The sequence below is a fragment of the Papio anubis genome, chromosome 3, assembly GCF_008728515.1.
Source record: "Papio anubis isolate 15944 chromosome 3, Panubis1.0, whole genome shotgun sequence".
In the NCBI taxonomy this organism is placed as follows: Eukaryota; Metazoa; Chordata; class Mammalia; order Primates; family Cercopithecidae; genus Papio; species Papio anubis.
In genome coordinates, this window is record NC_044978.1 from 49,483,308 (window position 1) to 49,504,988 (window position 21,681).

A 21,681-nucleotide genomic window follows, 5' to 3' on the forward strand; every position below is an offset into this window, starting at 1 on the left:
ATTCTATCACATACTCACACTGACCTAGCAGTCATTCCCCCCAAATTCAACTCCACTCTTGAGCCCTGCAGTGCATTCACCTGGGATGACTTTCTTCCTTCTCCTTTACATGGAGAATGCCTCACATTTACCCTGAGATGCTGCAAAAATGCTTCCACTCATTGTGAAGCTTTTTGATTATCTACTGCTCCCATATCCAAGTCAAAAGACCACTCCATTCTCTGTGGCTCATTGTCCTTTGTAGATGCTTCTTTGATTACACTGATCACATTATATTGTATAATTCCTATTTGTTCATATACTGTTTTTTAAATTCTTCAAGGACAGTGTCTATGTAGCTCCACTAACACAAATAGAGAACACATTACCCATACTTATTAAATGTTTGATAAACCAGGTTATTCCAACAAACCAAATGCATTTGCCCTTGCCACACGGGCTGTAGCAAATGTACTCTCAAAAGACATGACCAACTTCTTGTCTTAATATCTGATTAAGAAAGCAGTCTTACACGAATAATGTCAATTTTGTGTTTGAACACAACAAGGGTAACTTATACGTAAAATAAACTAACCAGGGGAAGCAGAATCAACATCAGAGGCCCCCACATCCCTAATCCTATGGGGTCTAAATCAGTAACTACAATCTTATACCTGAGATGTAGTTCGTTCTCTTTTCTCATACTTTTTATAGTTATTCATTCTGTTAAATGCTTTTATGTCTAAATACACATCAACCCCTCTTGCACCATTTGCTTTTTGCACCGAAGTATTCTAAAAAAAGTTGGATTACTAAACCACACAAATGCAAAAGCTATGTTATCAGCTAATTTTAATACTCTGTTGAGTTTTCCTGAAGTTCTTGTATACATTTAACCTCAAATGTACACAAGAAAATAAATTTCCAATGGGTTGGAGGCTTTTTGGTTTTTTTAAGTGTATCAGATATATAACATTATCTGGAAACCAGGAGGAAAAAAAGATTGTTTTATTTTATACTCTACCCAGTAACCAAAGGAAATAAAACACAATTTCTTTGTGGCTAAGCTGGTTTATTGAACTTCATGGGGGAAATGTAACAGTGACACTATTCCACAACAAAATTATTTAACTTTAGATTTCATGAGGAAGCATGTATTTGCAATATACTTTCAATAATGCATTGTTATTAACAGCTAACTACATTAGATTCTGGGGTAGTTTCCTTTGGTATTCTCAAATTAAGACTTTTCCAAAACATGTCTTATATTTTAATTATTTTCAATTAAAGGTCATAGTTAAAATAAATTCTGCAGATTTTTAAAATGTGTGATTTGTTCCTTAAAAATTAACAATTAGTTGTTAGATAGCTATCATTTTGGAAGTGATTTGCAACAGTCAATGAACTGCTTTATAAATATTTTAAGATATTGAAAGCTTTATCCCCATTCAACTGGTAGGTTCTTTTTAAAAATAAAAAATACATATAAAACATTAAAACAAATTGTTACAAATGAGATACAAATATTTTAAAACTAATAAATATTAAAGTTAAAAAATAAGTCCTTTCACAGAACTGTGAAGGATACTACTAATTCCTTACAAAAAGAAATAAAGTTACTTTTTAAAACCATAATAACAGTAATAAAAAACCATAAATGTGCTTGGAAAGTCTATAAACTTTCTTCCTCAACTTTAGAAAATATTTTGAAAAGCAATAAACAGATTCCCTTCTTAAAAAAAAAAGTTGTTACATCCATCACAGTTACTACAGCTGTCACTGTTTTATTACAAAAATAGTTATAAATCAAGGTTAATTTCGATACAAGTAAAACAATTTTTAATTCCAGCATGTTAACAAAAATGATCTCCCTAAATGCAAATAAAGCCAATTTGAGTTCTAATACTTAAAATGGAATAATCACTTCCTATAATTATTATTTTCAGTTAGTTCATTTAATAGAATTACCTTGTCTTTATATTTAAATTATCCAGTTAGGACCACCATGATGATTAAACAAAAATCTTAAACTAGATTAGATTACATTTTTAATTGATTTCCCACATTCTGAAAATATTTTAAGTACAATAATCTTTTGGCTTAATTTCCTCCAAAATTATTAAGGACCGCAATCTATCAAAATTAGTGAATGTGAACACTTCGGTTAAAAGTCATGGCTTACATTCCATTTACGTAAATACTTTAATATGTAAGCTTGCTATATTTTATGTGCAAAGATTTAAATTCAAAATAAAAGTATTTAGGTTAAAAAACTTTTTGAAATATTATTTCCATCACTGAAGGACAGACATTTTTCAATATCTAATTTATTTTTCATACTCAGGAGGAACAGCTTCTCGTGACCATAAAATTTAGATATCTTAAAAATTGATACAACACAATACTATTACAGAAATACATGTAGACTAATAGCAATTAGAGTTGTGCCTTCACAGCTACAATCCAAATGCAAGTTCATTTGTTAACTTGGCAGTTAGTAATTAAATTTATTGGAGTTGAAGGGAGAGCAAGAGATACCATAACAGATACACTGCTTGAAATTACTAAAGGCCAAGTAAGAATAGGTCTCCTGTGTTAGCTAGAAGCTATGTTTACCTATTTTCCCCCAAGTTACAACTCTTCATATGCTTTCAGTTAGTTTTACACTGTTTAAATATACCAAAATAAAATATAAAGCACCTATGTCACTTTATTTGCCTTAAAATCTGACTTATTTTTGCATATTTTAATAGGATTTAGCAAGAAAGCAATTCGACCAGGTATGGTGGCTCACACCTGTAATCCCAGCACTTTGGGAAGCAGAGGTGGGTGGATCATGAGGTCAAGAGATTGAGAACATCCTGATCAACATGGTGAAACCCTGTCTATACTAAAAATACAAAATTTAGCTGGGCGTGGTAGCACACGCCTGTAGTCCCAGCTACCTGTGAGGCTGAGGCAGGAGAATCACTTGAACCTGGGAGGTGGAGGTTGCAGTGAGCCGAGATCGCGCCACTGCACTCCAGCCTGGAGACAGAGCGAGACTCTGTCTCAAAAAAAAAAAAAAAAAAAAAAAAAGAAAGTAACTCAAATAACTCTTTTAAAAATAACAATGATTTTTGTAGATCTGATAAAAATTAGAAAATCAAACATCTAGAACTCTTGGAAAAGTCATTCTTTATGGACTGGGAACCAGGAAACATTCTGTGCCTTCTTATCCCACTGGAACTAAAGTGTTAGCTCTAAAACTACCAATAATAACAAAACTAAATATGTTAGTAAAACAAAGAAAGGCCCGATGCAGTGGTGAGTACCTACAGTCCCAGTTACTGGGGAGGTTGAGGTGGGAGGATTGCTTGAGCCCAGGAGCTCAAGGCCAGCCTGGGAAACATAGCAAGACCCTGTCTCTACCAAAAAACAAAAAAAGTACTCTGGGGAGAGGCAAATACCAGTTTTTACTCTATTAAGAACACTTCCCATTTAAAGGACACACTATTAGGTGTGTGCTAAACCTTTAATATTTTATTCCAATCCTAGGAACACAACATGGAACGGTTACTGATTCTTTACATTCCATCATGTTCTCATTTGAAGCTTCCTTCATTGGGCTCTAGATGGAGAGATGTTCAGATTCATCCTATCTTTGCTTCATTTTCAATCTCACCTGAAAACCAACTTTTCCTGTGTTGTCACAGTGACAAACTTAAGTAGATACAAAATACAAAAGCGTGACAATGACAAACAGCACAGTGTCAAGATGACCCATTACAGTTGAGATTAAATCTTATGACTTATTACTGTCATACTTGAAAAGTATTTCTTTAGCCAAAATTAGATAATATAATAAAGACTGTTATTTAGCACCAGCACGTCGTTGCAGGCTTTGGTTCAGGCTTCAGGATAATTTCATTATCAGGGGGTTGACTAAGCATTAATGGTTTGTGGCTCTTAAGCTTATGAGCCAAGGTCATAAATATAGCTTCCACGTGGTCATTATCATTGGGGTTTTTAGCAGACGTTTCAAACAAAGGCATACTGTGTGTGTCAGCAAATTTTTGTGCCAAGTCTGTGGGTACCTGAATGGCACTTCTCAAATCACATTTATTTCCAACAAGAATCCGTGGTATATCATTGGCTAGCAAATGTTGCTTGCATTCTTCTATCCAAGATGGTAGGCTATGAAAACTAGCCATGTTGGTCATATCATACACGAAGACAACAGCATGTACATTTCTGTAGTAGTGCTGAACCATGCTCTTTCTGAATCGTTCTTGTCCTGCTGTGTCCCATAGCTGGATCTAAAAATGGGAAGAAAAAAAAGAAAACGGAAAATCTCATTCAAATTATACTTATCAAGAAATGTAATCATCTTGCACTGTCTTTATTATCTCTTCACTTAAAATATTTTGATTTCTCCCTTCCATAATGTCTTTTCAGTGTTACCTATGGGATCCAGACTTCATGATACCAGTTACCTCATAATTAAATTATAATACAAGTGTCGGAACAAATATTTCAATACTGGATTTTCTAAATTTCTGTAAGTCCAATTTGTTTAAATAAAATTATACCTCAAAATTTTATTTTAAAATGTTGAGAAAAATATATCAGGTGTTAACATGTTAAGCATTTAGTTCCTGTAAATTTGGTTACTATATACTCCTCTTTACCTTTCACTAGTCTAATTTAAAATATTAAACCTAGGAAAGATGTTGTTATGAGATCCAGCCTCCAAACAAACATACATGTATGTGTATGTCTATGAAATCCAGGCCCCCTTGAAAATTTAAGAAGGCTAGAAAAAAAGCAAGAATAAAAACACTCAACATACAATTAAAATGCTTAAAACTATAGATGTCGGCCGGGCGCGGTGGCTCAAGCCTGTAATCCCAGCACTTTGGGAGGCCGAGGTGGGTGGATCAAGAGGTCAGGAGATCGAGACCATCCTGGCTAACATGGTGAAACCCCGTCTCTACTAAAAAAATACAAAAAACTAGCCGGGCGTGGTGGCGGGCGCCTGTAGTCCCAGCTACTCGGAGGCTGAGGCAGGAGAATGGCGTGAACCCGGGAGGCGGAGCTTGCAGTGAGCCGAGATCGCGCCACTGCACTCCAGCCTGGGCGACAGAGCGAGACTCCGTCTCAAAAAAAAAAAAAAAAAACTATAGATGTCAAAACTTACTACAAAGCTACAGTAATCAAGACTGTGAAACTGGCCTAAGATTAAACACATAAATCAATGGAACAGAACTGTGGATCCAGAAATGAACCCATGTATCTATAGTCAACAGATTTTTAACAAGATTACCAAAACAATGCAACAGCAGGAAAGATTAGTCATTTCAATAAATGGTGCTGGACAACATGCAAAAAATGAGGCTGATCCCTACCTCACACCATATATAAAAACTTAAACTGGATCAAAGACCTAAATTTAAGAGCTAAAACTTTATAACTCTTTGTAACCCTGGATTAGGCAATGGTTTCTTAGATATGATATCTAAAGCACAAGCAACCAAAGAAAAAAATAAACTGGACTTCATCAAAATTAAAAATATTTGTGCAGCCAGGTGTGGTGGCTCAGCACTTTAGGAGTCCAAGGCATCAGGGTCACCTGAACCCAGGAGTTTAAGACCAGCCTGAACAAATAAAATTGGAGGGTGGAGCAAGATGGCAGAATAGAAAGCTCCACCTATCATGCCCCCAACTCCCCGACAAGGACACCAAGTTAGTAACTATCTACACAGAAAAAAAAAAAAAAAAAAAAAAAAAACTTCATGAGAACCGAAAATCAGGTGAGCACTCATAATACCTAGTTTTAACTTCATATTGCTGAAAAAGGAACTGAAGAGATAGAAAAAACAGTCCTGAATTGCCAACACCCACTCCCCGCACCCCCAGCAGCAGCGGTGTGGTACAGAGAGCTTCTCTGGGCACTGGGAAAAAGAGAACACAGCAACTGTGAGGCACTGAACTCAGTTCTGTCCTGTTAGAGCAAAAAGGAAAACTGGACCAAACTCAGCTGATGTCTACCCACAGAGGGAACATTTAACCCAGCCCCAGCCAAAGGGGAACCACCAATCCCAGCAGTCCAAACATGAGTTCCGACAAACCTTGCCCTCTGTGTCTCCAAGTAAACTTGAAAGGCAGTCTAGGCCACAAGCATTGCAATTCTGAGGCAAGTCTTAGTGCTAAACTAGGCCTAGAGACAGTGGACTGAGGCAGGTAGGAGACATACTAAGACTCCAGCTGGGGCAGCCAAGGGAGTGCTGCCATCACCCCTTCCCTAACCCCAGGCTACACAGCTCACAGCTCCAAAAAAGACCACTTCCTTCCATTTGAGGAGGAGAGGAGAGGAGATGAGAGGACAGGACAGGAGAGGGAAGAGTGGGGACGACACTGCCTTGATCTTAGATACCAGCTCAGCCATAGCAGGATAGGGCACTGGTCAGTTGTGAGGTCCTCATTCCAGGCCTTAGCTCCTAGATGACATTTCTAAATACAACTTGGGTAGAAGGGAACCCGCTGCCTTGAAGGAGAAAACCCAATCCTGGCAGCATTCATCACTGCTAAATGAAGAGCCCCTGGGCCCTGAAAAACCAGCAGCCATACCCAGGCACTACATTGACAGCCTTGGGTGAACCTCTGAGACTTGCTGGCTGCAAGTGAGACTCAGCACGTAATTAGCTGTGGCGGCTATAGAGCAAAACTCCTGCTTGAGAAAAGCAGAGGCAAAAGTAAAAGGGACTTTGTCTTGTACCTTAAGTACCAGCATGGCCACAGGGGGGCCTGTGGGGTCCCAGATTTCAGGACTTGACTCTTGGACAGCATTTTTGGACTTGCCCTGGGCCAGAGGGGACCCCACTACTCTGAAGGGTAAGGCCCAAGCCAGGCAGCATTCATGACAACCTGACTTAAGAGCCCTTGGACCTTAAGGGAACATTGGTGGTAGTCTGGCAGTACTCCTCATGGCCTGGAGTGGCAGTGGCTACAAGTGGGAAGCTCCTCTCTTTGGAAAGGGGAGGGAAGAGTGGGAAGGACTGTGTCATGCAGTTTGAGTGCCAGCTCAGCCACAGTACAACAGAACACCAAGTAGACTTCTAAGATTTTTAACTCTAGTCCCTGACTTCTGGAAGGCACTTCTGGACCAATCCAAGACTTCGGGAAACTTGCCACGCTGAAGAGATGGACACAGGCCTGGCTGGCTTTGCCACCTGCTGATTGTAGAGTCCTAGGGCCTTGAGTGAACACAGGCAGTAGCAAGGGAGTGGTTACAGCAGGCCTTGGGTGAGACACAGTGCTATGCTGGCTTCAGGTCTAGTGCGGTCTAGACCTACTGCAGAGGCAAAAGTAAAGGGGACTTTGACCTAGTACAGTCATAGTGGTGGTGGTCACAGGGGTGCTTGTGTCACTCCACTCTCAGTATTAGGTGGCTCAGAACAGAGAGAGAGAAAGAGAGACTCTGTATGTTTGGAAGAAAGGGAAGGGAGCAAGCGTCTCTGCCTGGTTGAGAATTCTCCTGGATATTGTCTAAGACCATCAAGGTGGTACCTCTACAAGTCTTCAAGAACCACAGTGTTACTGGGCTTAGGGTAACGCTTAAGGCAGATACAGCTTAGATCATGACACTTAAGTCCTTTCAAATGTCTGAAAAGCCTTCCCAAGAAGGACAGCTACAAATAAGCCCAGACAGTGAAGACCTAACCCTTCATTGTCCAGACACAGAAGAATATCTACTAGCATCAACACCATCCAGGAAAACATGACCTCATCAAATAAACTAAATAAGGCACCAGGGACCAATCCTGGAGAAACACATACATGACCTTTCAGAAGAGGATTCAAAATAGCTGTTCTGAAGAAACTCAAGATAACACAGAGAAGGGATTCAGAACACTACCAGATAAATTCAACGAAGAGATTCTTGAAGAATGCATCAGAGTCCTTTAACAGCAGAACTGATCAAGCAGAAGAAAGAATAAGCAAGCTTGAAGACAGGCTAATTGAAAATACACAGAAAAGACAAAGAAAAAAAGAATAAAAAACAAGGAAGCATGCCTACAGGATCTAGAAAATAGCCTCAAAAGGGCAAATCTAAGAGCTACTGGCCTTAAAGAGAAGGTAGAGAAAGAGACAGAGATAGAAAGTTTATTCAAAGGGATAATACAAAAAACTTCCCAAACTTAGAAGATATCAAAATTCAAGTATAAGAAAGTTATAGAATGCCAAACAGATTTAACCCAAAGAAGACTACCTGAAGGCATTTAATAATCAAACTCCCAAAGGTCAAGAATAAAGAAAGGATCCTAAAAGCAGCAAGAGAAAAGAAACAAATAACATACAATGGAGCTCCAATAGGTCTGGTAGCAGATGTTTCAGTGGAAACCTTACAGGCCAGGAGAGACTGGCATTATATATTTCCAACTGCTGAAGAAAAAAACCTTTTACCCTAGAATACTGTATCTGGCAAAAATATCATTCAAACATGAAGGAGAAATAAAGACTTTCCCAGACAAACAAAAGCTGAGGGGTTTGATCAATACCAGACCTCTGCTACAAGAAATGCTAAAGGCAGCACTTCAATCAGAAAGAAAAGGACATTAATGAGCAATATATAATCACCCAAAGATACAAAATTCACTGGTAATAATAAGTACACAGAAAAACACAGAATATTATAACACTGTAACTGTGGCGTGTAAACTACTCTTATCCTAAGTAGAAAGACTAAATGATGAACCAATCAAAAATAATAACTATGATGACTTTTCAAGACATAATCAATACAATAAGATATAAACAGAAACAAGAAAAAGTTAAAAAGTGGGAAGGATGAAGTTAAGGCATACAGTTTCTATTAGTTTTTTGTTTGTTTATATAAAGAGTGTTAATCTGTTATCAGGTGATATGGTTTGACTGTGTCCCCACCCAAATCTCATCTTGAATTCCCATGTGTTGTGGGAGGGACCCTGTGGGAGGTAACTGAATCATGGGGGAAGTATTTCCTGTGCTGTTGTCATGACAGCGAGTAAGTCTCAAGAGAGCTGATGGTTTTAAAAAGGGGAGTTCCCTGCACCAGCTCTCTTCTCTTGTCTGCTGCCATGTGAGACACGCCTTTCACCTTCTGCCTTGATTGTAAAGGCCTCCCCAGCCACATGGAACTGTAAGTCCAATAAACTTGCTTCTTTTTTAAATCGCTCAGTCTCAGGTCTTTATCAGCACCATAAAAATGGACTAATACATCAGGTTAAAATAATGGGTTATAAGATAGTATTTGCAAGCATCATGGTAACCTCAAGCCAAAAAATATACAATGGATACACAAATAATAAAAAGCAAGAAACTAAATCATATCACCAGAGAAAACTACCTTCACTCGAGGAAGACAGGAAGGAAAGAAAGAAGGAAGAGAAGTCTATAAAACAACCAGAAAACAAATAACAAAATAACAGAAGTAAAATAAAATACCTAGGGATTAACCAAAGAATGTTAAAGATCTCTACAATGAAAACTGTAAAACATTGATGAAAGAAATTAAAGCGTACACACACAAAAATGGAAAAATATTCCATGTCAATGGATTGGAAAAATCAATATTGTTAAAAAATGTCCATAGTACCAGATTAATTTACAGACTCAATGCAATCTCTATTAAAATACCAGTGACATCCTTCACAGAAACAGAAAAAACAATCCCAAAATTTATATGGAACCACAAAAGACCCAGAATAACTCAAACTCTCCTAAGCAAAAAGAACAACACTGTCAATCACATTACCTACCTTCAAATTGTACTTCAGATCTGTAGTAACCAAAACAGCATGATACTGGCATAAAAACAGACATGTAGACCAATGCAACAGAATAGAGAATGCAGACACAAATCCACACACCTACAGTGAACTAATTTTTGACAAAGTTGCCAAGAACACACTAGGGAAAAGATAGTCTCTTCAATAAATGGTGCTGGCAAAACTGGGTATTCACATGTAAAAGAATGAAACTAGACCCCTATCTGTCGCCATATACAAAAATCAAATCAAAATGCATTAAAGGCTTAAATCTAAGACCTCAAACTATGAAACTACTACAAGAAAATACTGGGGAAAATCTTCAGGACACTGGTCTGGGCAAAGAGTTCTTAAGCATTACCTCACAAGCACAGACAACCAAAGCAAACATGGACAGTGGAATCACATCAAGTTAAAAAGCTGCTGCGCAGCAAAGTAAATAAAAAAGCGAAGAGACAACCCACAGAACAGAAGAAAATATTTGCAAACTACCCCTCTGATAAGGGATTAATAACCAGAATATATTAGGAGCTCAAATTCTATAGCAAAAAATCTAATAATCTAATAAAAAATGTGTGAAAGATTTGAACAGACATTTCTCAAAAGAATACATACAAATGGCAAACAGGTATATGAGAAGGTGCTCAACATCAACAATCATCAGAGAGATACAAATCAAAACTACCATGAGATACCATCTCATTCCAATTACAATGGCTTGTATCTAAAAGACAGGCAATGACAAATGCTGGGGAGGATGTAGAGAAAAGGGAACCCTCCTACACTGTTGGTGGGAATGTAAATTAGTACAACCACTATGGAGAACAGTTTGGAGGTTCCTCAAAAAACTCAAAATGGAGCTACCATATGATCCAGCAATCCCACTGCTGGGTATATACCACAAAGAAAGGAAATTAGTATATCAAAGAGATATCTGGACTCTCATGTTTTTTGCAGCACTATTTATAACAGCTAAGATCTGGAAGCAACCTAAATGTCCATCAACAGATGAATATATAAAGAAAATGTGGTGCATATGCACGATGGAGTACTATTCAGCCATAAAAAAAGAATGAGATCCAGTCATTTCCAACATCATAGATGGAACTGGAGATGATTATGTTAAATGAAATAAGCCAGACACAGAAAGACAAACATCACATGTTCTCACTTATTTGTGGGATCTAAAAATCAAATCAATTGACTTCATGAACATAGAGAGTAGAAAGATGGTTACCAGAGGCTGGGAAGGGTAGTGGGGTTTCAGGGTAGGGGAGATGGGGATGGTTAATGGGTACAAAAAAATAGAAAGTATGAATAAGACCTACTATTTGATAGGCAATAGGATGACTGTAGTCAATAATAATTGTATATTTTTTAATAACTTAATGTAATTGTTTGTTTGTTTGTTTTGTTTTTTTTGAGACAGGACATTGCTCTATTGCCTAGGCTGGAGTGCAGCAGCACGATCTCAGCTCACTGCTGCCTCGACCTCCTGGGCTCAAGGAATCCTCCTGCCTCAGTCACCTGAGTAGCTGGGACTACAGGTCCAAGCCAACATACCCAGCTAATTTTTTCATTTTTTTGTAGAGATAGGTTTTTGCCATGTTGGCCAGCTGGTCTAAACTCCTCAGCTCAAGCGACCTGCCTGCTTCAGCCTCCCAAAGTGCTGGGATTACAGGCATGACCCACTGCATCTGACCTGAATTGTTTGTAACTCAAAGGATAAATACTTGAGGTAATGAATACCCCATTCTCCATGATGGGCTTATTTCACATTGCATGTCTGTATCAAAACATGTAATGTACCTGATAAATATATACACCTATTATGTATCCACAAAAACTTTTTAAAAATTTTAAAAATGAAATCAAAATGTTGTTTCATTAAAAAAAAAAAAAAAAAAAAAAAAAAACAGTCTGAACAACAAAGGGAGACCCCGTCTCTTAAAAAAAAAAATACCGGGGGTAGGCGGAGGGCCAGGCACAGTGGCTCGTCCCTGTAATTCCAGCACTTTGGAAGGCCAAGGCAGGAGGATCACATGAGTCCAGGAGTTCATGGCCAGCCTGGCCAACATGGTAAAACCCCCATCTCTACTAATAATACAAAGATCAGCCAGGTGTGGTGGCAGGTGTCTGTAGTCCCAGCTACTCGGGAGCTTGAGGTGGGAGAATCACTTGAGCCTGGGAGACAGAGGCTGCAGTGAGCTGAGATCATGCCACTGCACTGCAGTCTGGGCGACAGAGCAAGACCCTGTCTCAAAAAAAAGAAAAAACAAAAAAAGTTTGTGCTTCTAAGGACACTATCAAAGTGAAGAGACAACTCACAGAATGGGAGAAAATATCTGCAAATAAAATATATCTGAGACGAGGCATGGTGGCTCACGCCTGTCATCCCAGCACTTTGGGAGGCTGAGGTGGGTGGATCACTTGAGGTCAGGAGTTCAAGACCAGCCTGGCCAACATGGTGAAACCCTGTTTCTACTAAAAATACAAAAAAATTAGCCAGGCTTGGTGGCACACGCCTTTAATCCCAGCTACTGGGGAGGATGAGGCAGGAGAATCGCTTGAACCTGGGAGGCAGAGGTTGTGGTGAGCCGACATCACGCCACTGTACTCCAGCCTGGGCGACAGAGACTCCATCTCAAAAAAAAATATTATTTTTTATGACAGGGTCTCCCTCTCACCCAGGCTGGAGTACAGTGGCACAATCTTGGCTCACTGCAACCTCCACCTCCCGTGCTCAAGTAATCCTCCCACCTCAGCCTCCTGAGTAGCTGGGACTACAGGAGTGTGTCATCACACCCAGCTAATTTTTGTGTTTTTTGTAGAGATGGGATTTCTCCATGTTGCCCAGGCTGGTCTTGAATTCCTGGGCTCATCTGATCGGCCTCCCAAAGTGCTGAGATTACATGTGTGAGCCATGGCGCCTGGCCCAAATTCTTCATTTTAAAGGCAGGATTCCTTTCAAATAGTCACAAAACTTTGTTACTTGTCTTCTTAGGAAGCTAAAATTTATTTATTTTAAAATTTTAACAGGGTTTAAGTGAACACAGACCAATACATGAATTGGCAGCACTCAGAACCAGTAGAGGCTGAGAGAGATTCCAGAAAGCTAAAATTTATTTCAAAGATTTGCCATTTGATTCTGTATACCAGACGCACAAATTTCTACTCCACATACAAAAGGCAAAAAGAGTTCTCTTGCGATGTTACTAATACCAGTTATGATGTTGTTTTACAACTTAAAATGTTAACAGAAGCTCTTATGTTGTTCTTATATAGATGATCTTTCATGTGAAAGAATAAAAATGTGTTCTTTGAAGAAATAGGGGAGAAGGAAATTTGATCGCTAATTAGGGATGGAAAATTTGGATTAAAATCTTTAACATTTTAAGTCAAGCAAAAAGAGTATTAAATCAATTTAAAGTCAGATCATTTCTCATTTTGGATAATAAAACTACCAAAAGAGCTGTCATGAACAACAATCTACTATTAGGATTTAGCAGTAGCTAGGTTGCCATTTTTGTTAAAACTTGATATTGGAATTTAGAGATTTATGAAGTATTATATAAAGGAAGTATACGTATACAGGAATTTTTTTTTTTTGAGATGGAGTCTTACTTTGTCACCCAGGCTGGAGTGCAGTAGCACGATGTCAGCTCATTGCAACCTCTGCCTCCCAGGTTCAAGCGATGACAGGCATGAGCCACCACGCCCGGTCAAAAATTTTTTTTTAAATGAAGGATTAATTACAGAATAATAATGGTGATAAGGAAGAGAGCAAGCAGTGAGAGAGAGGACACAGAGGCAAGACCTGTATTCCCAGTACAGTTACCAACTTGTATAACTTTGATCCAGTCACTTAGCCTTTCAAGAGGCTGTTTTAATCTTAAAACCTGGGCTAACTTCTGCAACATTATGGGCTCATCTTTTTTTTTTTTTTTTTTCAATCAGTTATTGCCTTAGAGGAAAAAAATACACACAATTTGGAACAGTAATCTTGGTTATCCATCCTCTCTCCCTATTCTTTATTTTTGTTTGTTTGTTTGTTTGTTTGTTTCCCATTACCATCTCTCTCCTGAAGGAATAAGCATTTACTCTTAAACTATTATTATTGATTTGGGGCTTAGCACATTCCAAGTACACTCCAGGAACTCTGCTAAATTCTTTACATGCTCTTATTTTAATATATACAACCCTATGTAATAATTACCCAATCTTCAGATGAGGAAATTGAGGTTTAAGTAATTCACCCAAGGCCACAAAATGAGTAAGTCTTAAGGCCAGAATTTAAACCTAGACTACCTGATTCTGTAGAGAATGCATGTTGTTTCTCCAGCCTAACCCTCATTCTCCCTTCTATTAATAGCACTCTATTTTCCTTGGGAATCGGCCCTCCCCTGCTTTCCATCCCCTGCTTTCCATTCACATGAACCACTGGCTCCCAGAGAGGGCATGTGACCTACGTCTGAACAATCAGAGCATCGCACCCCCGCACTCCCTGTCACTACCACAGTTTAGGAAATGGGCATGTAGGACTGTAGTGGGAACTGGCAGACAGAGAAATTTACTTCTAGGCTTTTTAGTTATGTGAAACAATGAATTACCTTTTTGCTTAAACTAATTTTCTTAGAGTCCTCACACAGTCTCCAAAGCAAGAGATCTTGACCACTGACTCCAGAGAAGTAATTCTCTCTCTTCTCACCACCTCTGAATGTACACACCAATGCTGCCATCTTCATAAGAAGTGATAGAAGAGAATCATAGGCTTCTGAAATCAGGGTGGAAGAACAATAGGAATTCTGACCTGGTTCCTGGGATCCTTCAGATAGTAGGAAGGCCTGGGTCTGTGATGACGTATATTACTTACGCCATGCCAGCCCCAGGACCAAATCCTAGCAATTCAAAGTCTTTTTCAGACCAAACCCAACTGCCCAAAAGTTTCTGAGTTACGAGATCACAAGATTCCTGAGCATTCTTAAGATACCTTAATTGCTCATATTCTCATTCACTGAATTTCAATGCAAATCAAATCAAATCAAGAGAATCAATTTGGTATCTCTCCAACCACCAACACCACATTTTAAGAAATAAAGTATCAATTTGATTCTGTTTTAAGATACGGTACAAGGTGATTTCATATAAAATATTTTTTGACTTATAAACATTAATTTACTTTTAATGAAGATCAACACAGAACAAAAATTAGGATAAGTAACCTAATTGATATTTTATATTTACACAGCATTCACTGAATGTCATCTTCATCATGCTATAAAAAAATTTAACAAAATTTCTACTCTTCTCTCTAGGCATGTTAGCTACATTTTGTTCTATCTGTGCTTCCAAACTTCAACTTCATGTGCATAATTATTTCTCCTGTGTGCCAATCCGGTATTTGTAGCTGCCAATCAGATATTTCCATTTGAAATAGGACCACCTCAATAAACACATGACTAAAACACAATGTTACAGAGCCCGTCCAAATTCGATGTTTCACGTAGTGCCCCGTAGCTCCACTACCTACCTCCCATCAGCCAGACTCAACCTCACTCATCTAGTCATCTTCTTTCTCATCACCAAAAGCCAGTCACTGAAGCGTTTGGCTTTATCTTCAAAATACCTCTTTTATCACTCCTTTATTTTCCCCTGTCACCTCAATTCTGGATTTCCAGAGCACCCTATCAACTGATCTCTCTGCCTCTATATATTCAACACTTTTCCCTGAATACTTACTACGTGGTTTAAGAACTGAACTAGGTCGGGCGTGGTGGCTCACACCTGTAATCCCAGCACTTTGGGAGGCCGAGACGGGTGGATCACGAGGTCAGGAGATCGAGACCATCCTGGCTAACACGGTGAAACCCCGTCTCTACTAAAAAATACAAAAAACTAGCCGGGCGAGGTGGCGGGCGCCTGTAGTCCCAGCTACTCGGGAGGCTGAGGCAGGAGAATGGCGTGAACCCGGGAGGCAGAGCTTGCAGTGAGCTGAGATCCGGCCACTGCACTCCAGCCTGGGCGACAGAGCGAGACTCCATCTCAAAAAAAAAAAAAAAAAAAAGAAAGAAAAAAGAACTGAACTAGACATTGGAAGAAGTCCATGAAATTACGAGACATGGATTCTGCCCTGAATAAAACTTAGTAAGGGAGGTAAGACAGGTACGTACGAAATGAGATAGAGATCATCTAAACGTTCAGGTAAGTTGCTAAAAAAGTTCATAGAAGGAAGTAGAGTGAAGGTGTGAGGAGACTTTTTTTTTTTCTCTTAAGAGACAGTGTCTCATTCTCTTGCCCAGGCTGGAGTGCAATGGTGTGATCATGGCTTACTGCAGCCTCCAACTCCTGGGCTCAAGCAATCCTCCTGTCTCAGCCTCCTGAGCAGCTCAGACTACAGGTGCATGCCACTGCACTTGGCTAATTTTTAAAAATTTTTGGTAAAGATGGGGCTTCACTAAGTTGCCCAGGCTGGTCTTGAATTTCTGGGCTCAAGTGATCTTTGGCCTCCCAAAGTGCTGGGATTACAGGTGTGAGCCACTGGAATCCGGCTGGCTGAAGTTTTTTTTTTTTTTTGTTTTTTGTTTTTTTTGAGATGAGATCTGTTCCTAATAGAAACAACCCCATTAAAAAGGGGGCAAAGGACATGAACAGACACATTTCAAAACAAGACATACCCGTGGCCAAAAAGCATATGAAAAAATGCTCAGCATCACTAATCATTAGAGAAATGTAAATCAAAACCACAATGAGATACTATCTCGCACCAGTCAGAATGGCTATTATTAAAAAGTCAAAAAATAACATATGCTGGCAAAGTTGCAGAGAAAAGACAACACTGCTGGTGGGAGTGTAAATTAGTTCATCCCCTGCGGAAAGTGGTGTGATTCCTCAAAGAGCTAAAAACAGAATTATCATTTGCCCCAGCAATCCCATTATTGGGTATATACTCAAAGGAACATAAATCATTCTGCCATAAAGACATGTACACACGTATGTTCATTACAGTACTATCTACAATAGCAAAGACATGGAATCAGCCTAAATGCCCATCAGTAGTAGACGGGATAAAGACAATGTGGTATATACATACCATGGAACACTATGCAACCATAAAAAGAACAAGATCATGTCCTTTGCAGCAACATGGAGCCGGAGGCTATTATCCTAAGCAAACTAATGCAGGAACATAAAACCAAATACTGCATGGACACAAAGACGGGAACAACACACACTGGAGCCTCCTGAAGGGTGGAAGGTGGGAGGAAGATCAGAAAAAATACCTATTGGTACTATGCTTAATATGTGGGTGACAAAATAATCTGTACACCAAAGCCCTGTGACATGAATTTAACTATACAACAAATCTGCACATGTACCCCCTGAACCTAAAATAAAAGTGTTAAAGTGGGGGGCAGACAGAGACAGGATCTGGCTCTGTTGGAGTGGCTCGATCATAGTGCTCTGTACCCTTGAACTCCTGGCCTCAAGCAATGTTCCCACCTCAGGATCTGGAGTAGCTGGGACTACAGGCACAAGCCACAACACCTAGCTGGAATTTTATAATATAATGGGGAACCACCTAGGGCACTTGAGTCAGGGGAGATAAATCTCTTTGAAGTACAACATTAATCTGGCATTTCGGCAACAATGTACAAAATAGATTAATTGAGGACTGGGAGAACAGGTGAGCTGCTGCAACTGTTAAGCTGCTCCAACATTTCAAAGAGAGGTTAAAAAAAGGACTTGAACTAGAATGTTGAAGACAAGACAGTTAACAGAAAGTGTGCAGGTGGAAAACCAATTGGACTCTGACAGCAAAGGAGAGGGGTGACACTACAAGTATAAGAAGGATTACAGCAGTACAACCTAGGTGAATTTTGAATTTCATATGATTTTCATGTGTCATGAAATCTTATGATATTTTCCCTAGACATTAAAAAATATAAAAAATCATTCTTAGATTGTGGCCATGTAAAAACAGGCAACAGACCATTTTTGGCCCTCAAGCATAGTTTGCTAACCCTTGTACTGTATCATAATTCTCTGTGCTTATCAAAATGTCTTCTTTCCAGCAATTACTCATTAAATATTTGTTTTACCAGTGTGGGGAGAGGTCCTGATTATTTTCCTTTAGTTAATATGTTAATATTAACTAAATTGCACTTAACATGGGAACATTTCATTTCCACCGCTACAAAAAAGTAAGTGACTAAAATGTTCAAGTAGGAACTGCTGACCTCTAATGGGAGGCTGGATTAAATACAACATCAGGCTTTAATAGGTTGGTGTGTGTCTGTCACTGGAAAATGACTGTGCAAAAGGAATACAATTAGTCATGAAGGGGATACACACACGAGGAAGGAGCATAAGGATTAGAGTTAGGAGTCTCAATTTAAAAGCCTAATGTATTTTTATTTCAGGAATTTAATTTTACAATTTTATTCGACTTCCGAAATTTCGCAAACAAGATTTTCCTCTTTCAATTACACACACGTATTGCTTAGGAACGGATTAGCAGATATAGGCTTTCTTACGTTTCATAAAACATTTTAACAGATTCTGAAAGGGCACTGTCGTTAAGTCATGCTTTCTGAAAATTTTCTAGTCCACCATTATCAAAACATTTAACACAATATCTCATTTTTATCAAACAAATAATGTCTGGAATGTCATTTTACTAGTAAAGTAACATAGACCTTTCCAGCTTTAAGATGAAAAACTAGGAAAAATGTCATTTTAGATTAGGCTACAATTTTCCAAAGACATAATACGAACATTTCAGCAGCACTTCAGATGTATTACGGGTTAACAGAAAAGCAGCAGAAGCAGCACACATAATAAAGCTCTTTATATCACTTTTCAGTTTTAGAAAAAAAGGGCACTAAAAAAAATTAAGCTCTGTGGTTTTTAAAAAAATGCCCAACATAGCTATATCTTTTCCTACTATAGAAACCTCAGAACATGTCTGTAGTCATTTCAACCACAATAAAAATCTCAAGTCTCACCACTGGTGGCACAAATCAATGGTTAGGGCTTTAGAAGAAAAACAATCTCAGTATCCAAGTCCACATTAATATAACAGGTTAGGCTAAAGTTCGGTAGAAGTAATCCCCCCAAAAATATTTTTTCCTTGCTCTTCCCAACCAGAATTATCAACTCTGTGCTCCCAGATTTGTCATACCTGTGGTTCTGTCTTATTTATCACTGCCAGCACTCACCTCAGTAGTTAGGTAATTGACTTTATACACTGCACATGCTTTGTATTTTTTCAATACTATCATCTCTTAAATTTGCACCCGATTCGTCTGTGATCTTTAAGTATAAACAGCAACCCAGGAACAGAAAAAGGGCCCTCAAATCCCAACTCCTCCCCCACCCTCATTCTCTCCACTTTTGAAAGAATTTCCTACTTCCGTTTTGTTTTTGTTTTGTTTTTGAAATATTTCTCCCCTTAGCTGTCTACGTATGCCCTCCACTATCTCTGCTTTCACCTTTGGGTGTACAACTGCAGAACTAATGGTGGCACATAGGAAAAATAATGTTAAGCCACCAGGAAAGACAAAGAATCTTTTTAAAGGTACCAACTATGAACCAGGTGCTTCATATATGCCCTCATCTGATCCTCACAGCAGCCTAATAAGGTATTATGATCCCAGTTTTTCAGAAGAAAAAAACAGACTCTGAGAGGTTAAAGAATCTGCCTAAGGTCCATGGTGACCAACTATTTTGGTGTGCTCAATACAGGGAGTCCCCGGGACGTGAGACCCAGTTTCAAAACCTGGACAGTCTTGGGCAAAGTTTGTCACCCTAGTAAGGACACACAGCCCATTCCTACCCTTTCGTAGGTTCAGATTTGAATCCAGGTTAGTGGGGCTCCAAAGTCCACGTACTTCCCAGATTCCCTGCTTCTCCCAAACTGAACTCCCTTCGAACTTCAGAAGCTCCATTATTTTTCACCCCAAAGGCTTCTGGGCCAAACCTAATTCTGGTGAAAAATATTTAGCCTTTTATTCCATCTTTTCTTCTGCAAGTATACAAATCTTTCTAAACTCCCTAATACAAAGCACCCCCAAAACCACCACTGAGGGCTCATATGGGACATGAAATACTAATGTGAAAAATTAAAAGACAAAAGCACCAAAGAAAGGTTAACTTCTTTTAACTCTGCTTACTTCACCTCTACCATCATTAGCAGTATAACCCATTGGGGTGGGGGTCGATGATTAGGGAACTGAAAAATAAATTGTTCTTGCCTCAAAGATATGAGGGTAGGAATGTCTGAGGCAAGCCTGTTCTCCCACCACTCCCCACCAAGAGACTGAGGTAAAGAGGATGTGTGATTTAAAGCAGTGGTATAAGGCAGGGTAGTTCCACCTATGTTTTAAGGAGTGGCATCAACAGGTGGCATTTAGTGGTGGCTTGCTATGAAGGTGTGTCTAAGGTTTATACCATCAAGAGGCCTAAGCCTTGTCATTGATCCTCATTTCACTGTTGCATTCCAACCCTTCAGAACCTCAAACCTGCCCTGGGGCCTATACTACCTTCTCCACTATTACTGTCACTCAGTGTCCCCAGTACCAGGGACCATCAATAACGACTTAAAGGGAATAAAGAATTAGGAATGTGTCTGAGGTGGCATCGTGAGAAATGCTTTTGGCAACCTGAGTAGGAACTATCACATACAGAATATTTCTGCAGGAAAACAGATTTTTCTAAAATCAGTATCATACAGAAACTACTATACCAAAACTGTATGCAAGAGAATATCTACGCACTTCCTCAAAGGCAATGAGCTTTACTTCCACAACACCTAAGGCACTGCTCAAATGAATGTTTAATAACTATTACAGATTAAATGAATTTTCCATGCTAGCGAACTGTCACTGTTTTTCCTTCGTTCATATTTCACTGACTCCCAGCACATGACACACAGTCAATGGCTCGGTAGATAAACCCTACACTCTTGAACTCAAGTGTGGTCCACGGACTAGCTGCACCTGCATCATCCGCGAGATTATCAAATCATAACCTGCATTTTCAACAACTAGATCCCCAGGGAAATCGCATGCACACTGAAGTCTGAAAAACAGTGTCTCAGAAGTTTGCAGTATATGAATCCTTCCATTCCCCAACTCCAATCTCATCAGCATGAGAAAAAAATGGAGCACACACACACCGTGCACATGGCCAGCGACCAGCCCACGGTGGGGCTGGGACACCTGTCATCCCATCCTCCCCAACAGTTCCCCATCCGCTCACCTTGATCCGCTCCCCATCAATCTCCACGGCTCGTTCTCGGAAATCCACCCCTATCGTGGCCTCGGTGCGGTCAGGGAAGCGGCCAGCGCAGAAGCGGTAGGTCAGGCACGTCTTGCCCACATTGGAGTCGCCGATCACGATTATCTTGAAGATGCGGGAGCGGGCAGGAGGCAAAAACCCGGAGGCTCCTGACACCGCCCCGCTGGACGAAAAGCTTGCCTCGAGCGACGACTCCATCTCCTCAGCCATTCCCCCGACCCGCCCCAAACTGAGGCGGAGGAAAGGAGACACAGAAAGGCTGAGAGATTACGCCACCTCGAGCGCGCGCGCCCAGCCGGCCAGTTCGGCTGCGCAACTTCCCACGAGCCACCGCCCACCAGCCCCGAGCGCGCCTGCGCACCTTCCCGCCCCACCCTCGCGCGCACAGGTGTGGCGCCCGCCTGCCCTGCCGCACTGAGCCGCCTGCTCCCGGCCACACGCCACGCGTCACTCGGGCTGGCGCCGGTCTACCTGGGCAGGCGTGGGGCCTGTCGGGGGCTTTATGGCGGCGCGAAAAGCCAGCCTGCCGAGAGGCTGAGCCGAGCGCCCCAGGCCCAACGCCCTGGCTGACCCAGCCCCGCCACGTCCAACGTTCCCGCCCTCTGGAGGAAGCCGC

The 21,681-nt window shown here is 40.1% G+C and overlaps 2 protein-coding genes across 3 annotated transcripts in view; one reads left to right on the forward strand and one right to left on the reverse strand.

Moving 5' to 3' along the window:
* Positions 1-4,562, forward strand: part of SETD7 (SET domain containing 7, histone lysine methyltransferase) — an 86,186-nt gene extending 81,624 nt beyond the window's left edge. Inside the window, exon 8 of the mRNA XM_021938118.2 lies at positions 4,417-4,562. Coding sequence (XP_021793810.1) covers positions 4,417-4,444 — 28 coding nt within the window. The 3' untranslated portion in view covers positions 4,445-4,562. The remainder of the gene's footprint in view (positions 1-4,416) is intronic.
* Positions 1,035-21,678, reverse strand: RAB33B (RAB33B, member RAS oncogene family). 2 transcript variants are annotated; one of them, XM_031664005.1, is made up of 3 exons: positions 21,027-21,139; positions 14,378-14,541; positions 1,035-4,277 (listed from the first exon to the last, which is right to left on the reverse strand). In XM_031664005.1, the coding sequence occupies exons 2-3, from the start codon at positions 14,510-14,512 to the stop codon at positions 3,837-3,839; spliced, it is 576 nt and encodes a 191-aa protein (XP_031519865.1). In that variant the 5' UTR covers positions 14,513-14,541; positions 21,027-21,139; the 3' UTR covers positions 1,035-3,836. The 2 variants fall into 2 exon arrangements, with proteins under 2 accessions (XP_031519865.1, XP_003899251.1); XM_003899202.5 differs by lacking the exon at positions 14,378-14,541 and having other exon boundaries at positions 21,027-21,678.
* Between the last annotated feature and the right edge of the window lie 3 nt (positions 21,679-21,681).

Bases quoted from the DNA above. Each gene is read 5' to 3' on its own strand.
- RAB33B (XM_003899202.5), bottom strand. From the start codon at position 21,275: ATGGCTGAGGAGATGGAGTCGTCGCTCGAGGCAAGCTTTTCGTCCAGC. The intron at 4,278-21,026 runs GTGAGCGGATGG...TCCCATTTTTAG, and splicing joins TTGATGGGGAGCGGATCAAG to ATCCAGCTATGGGACACAGC.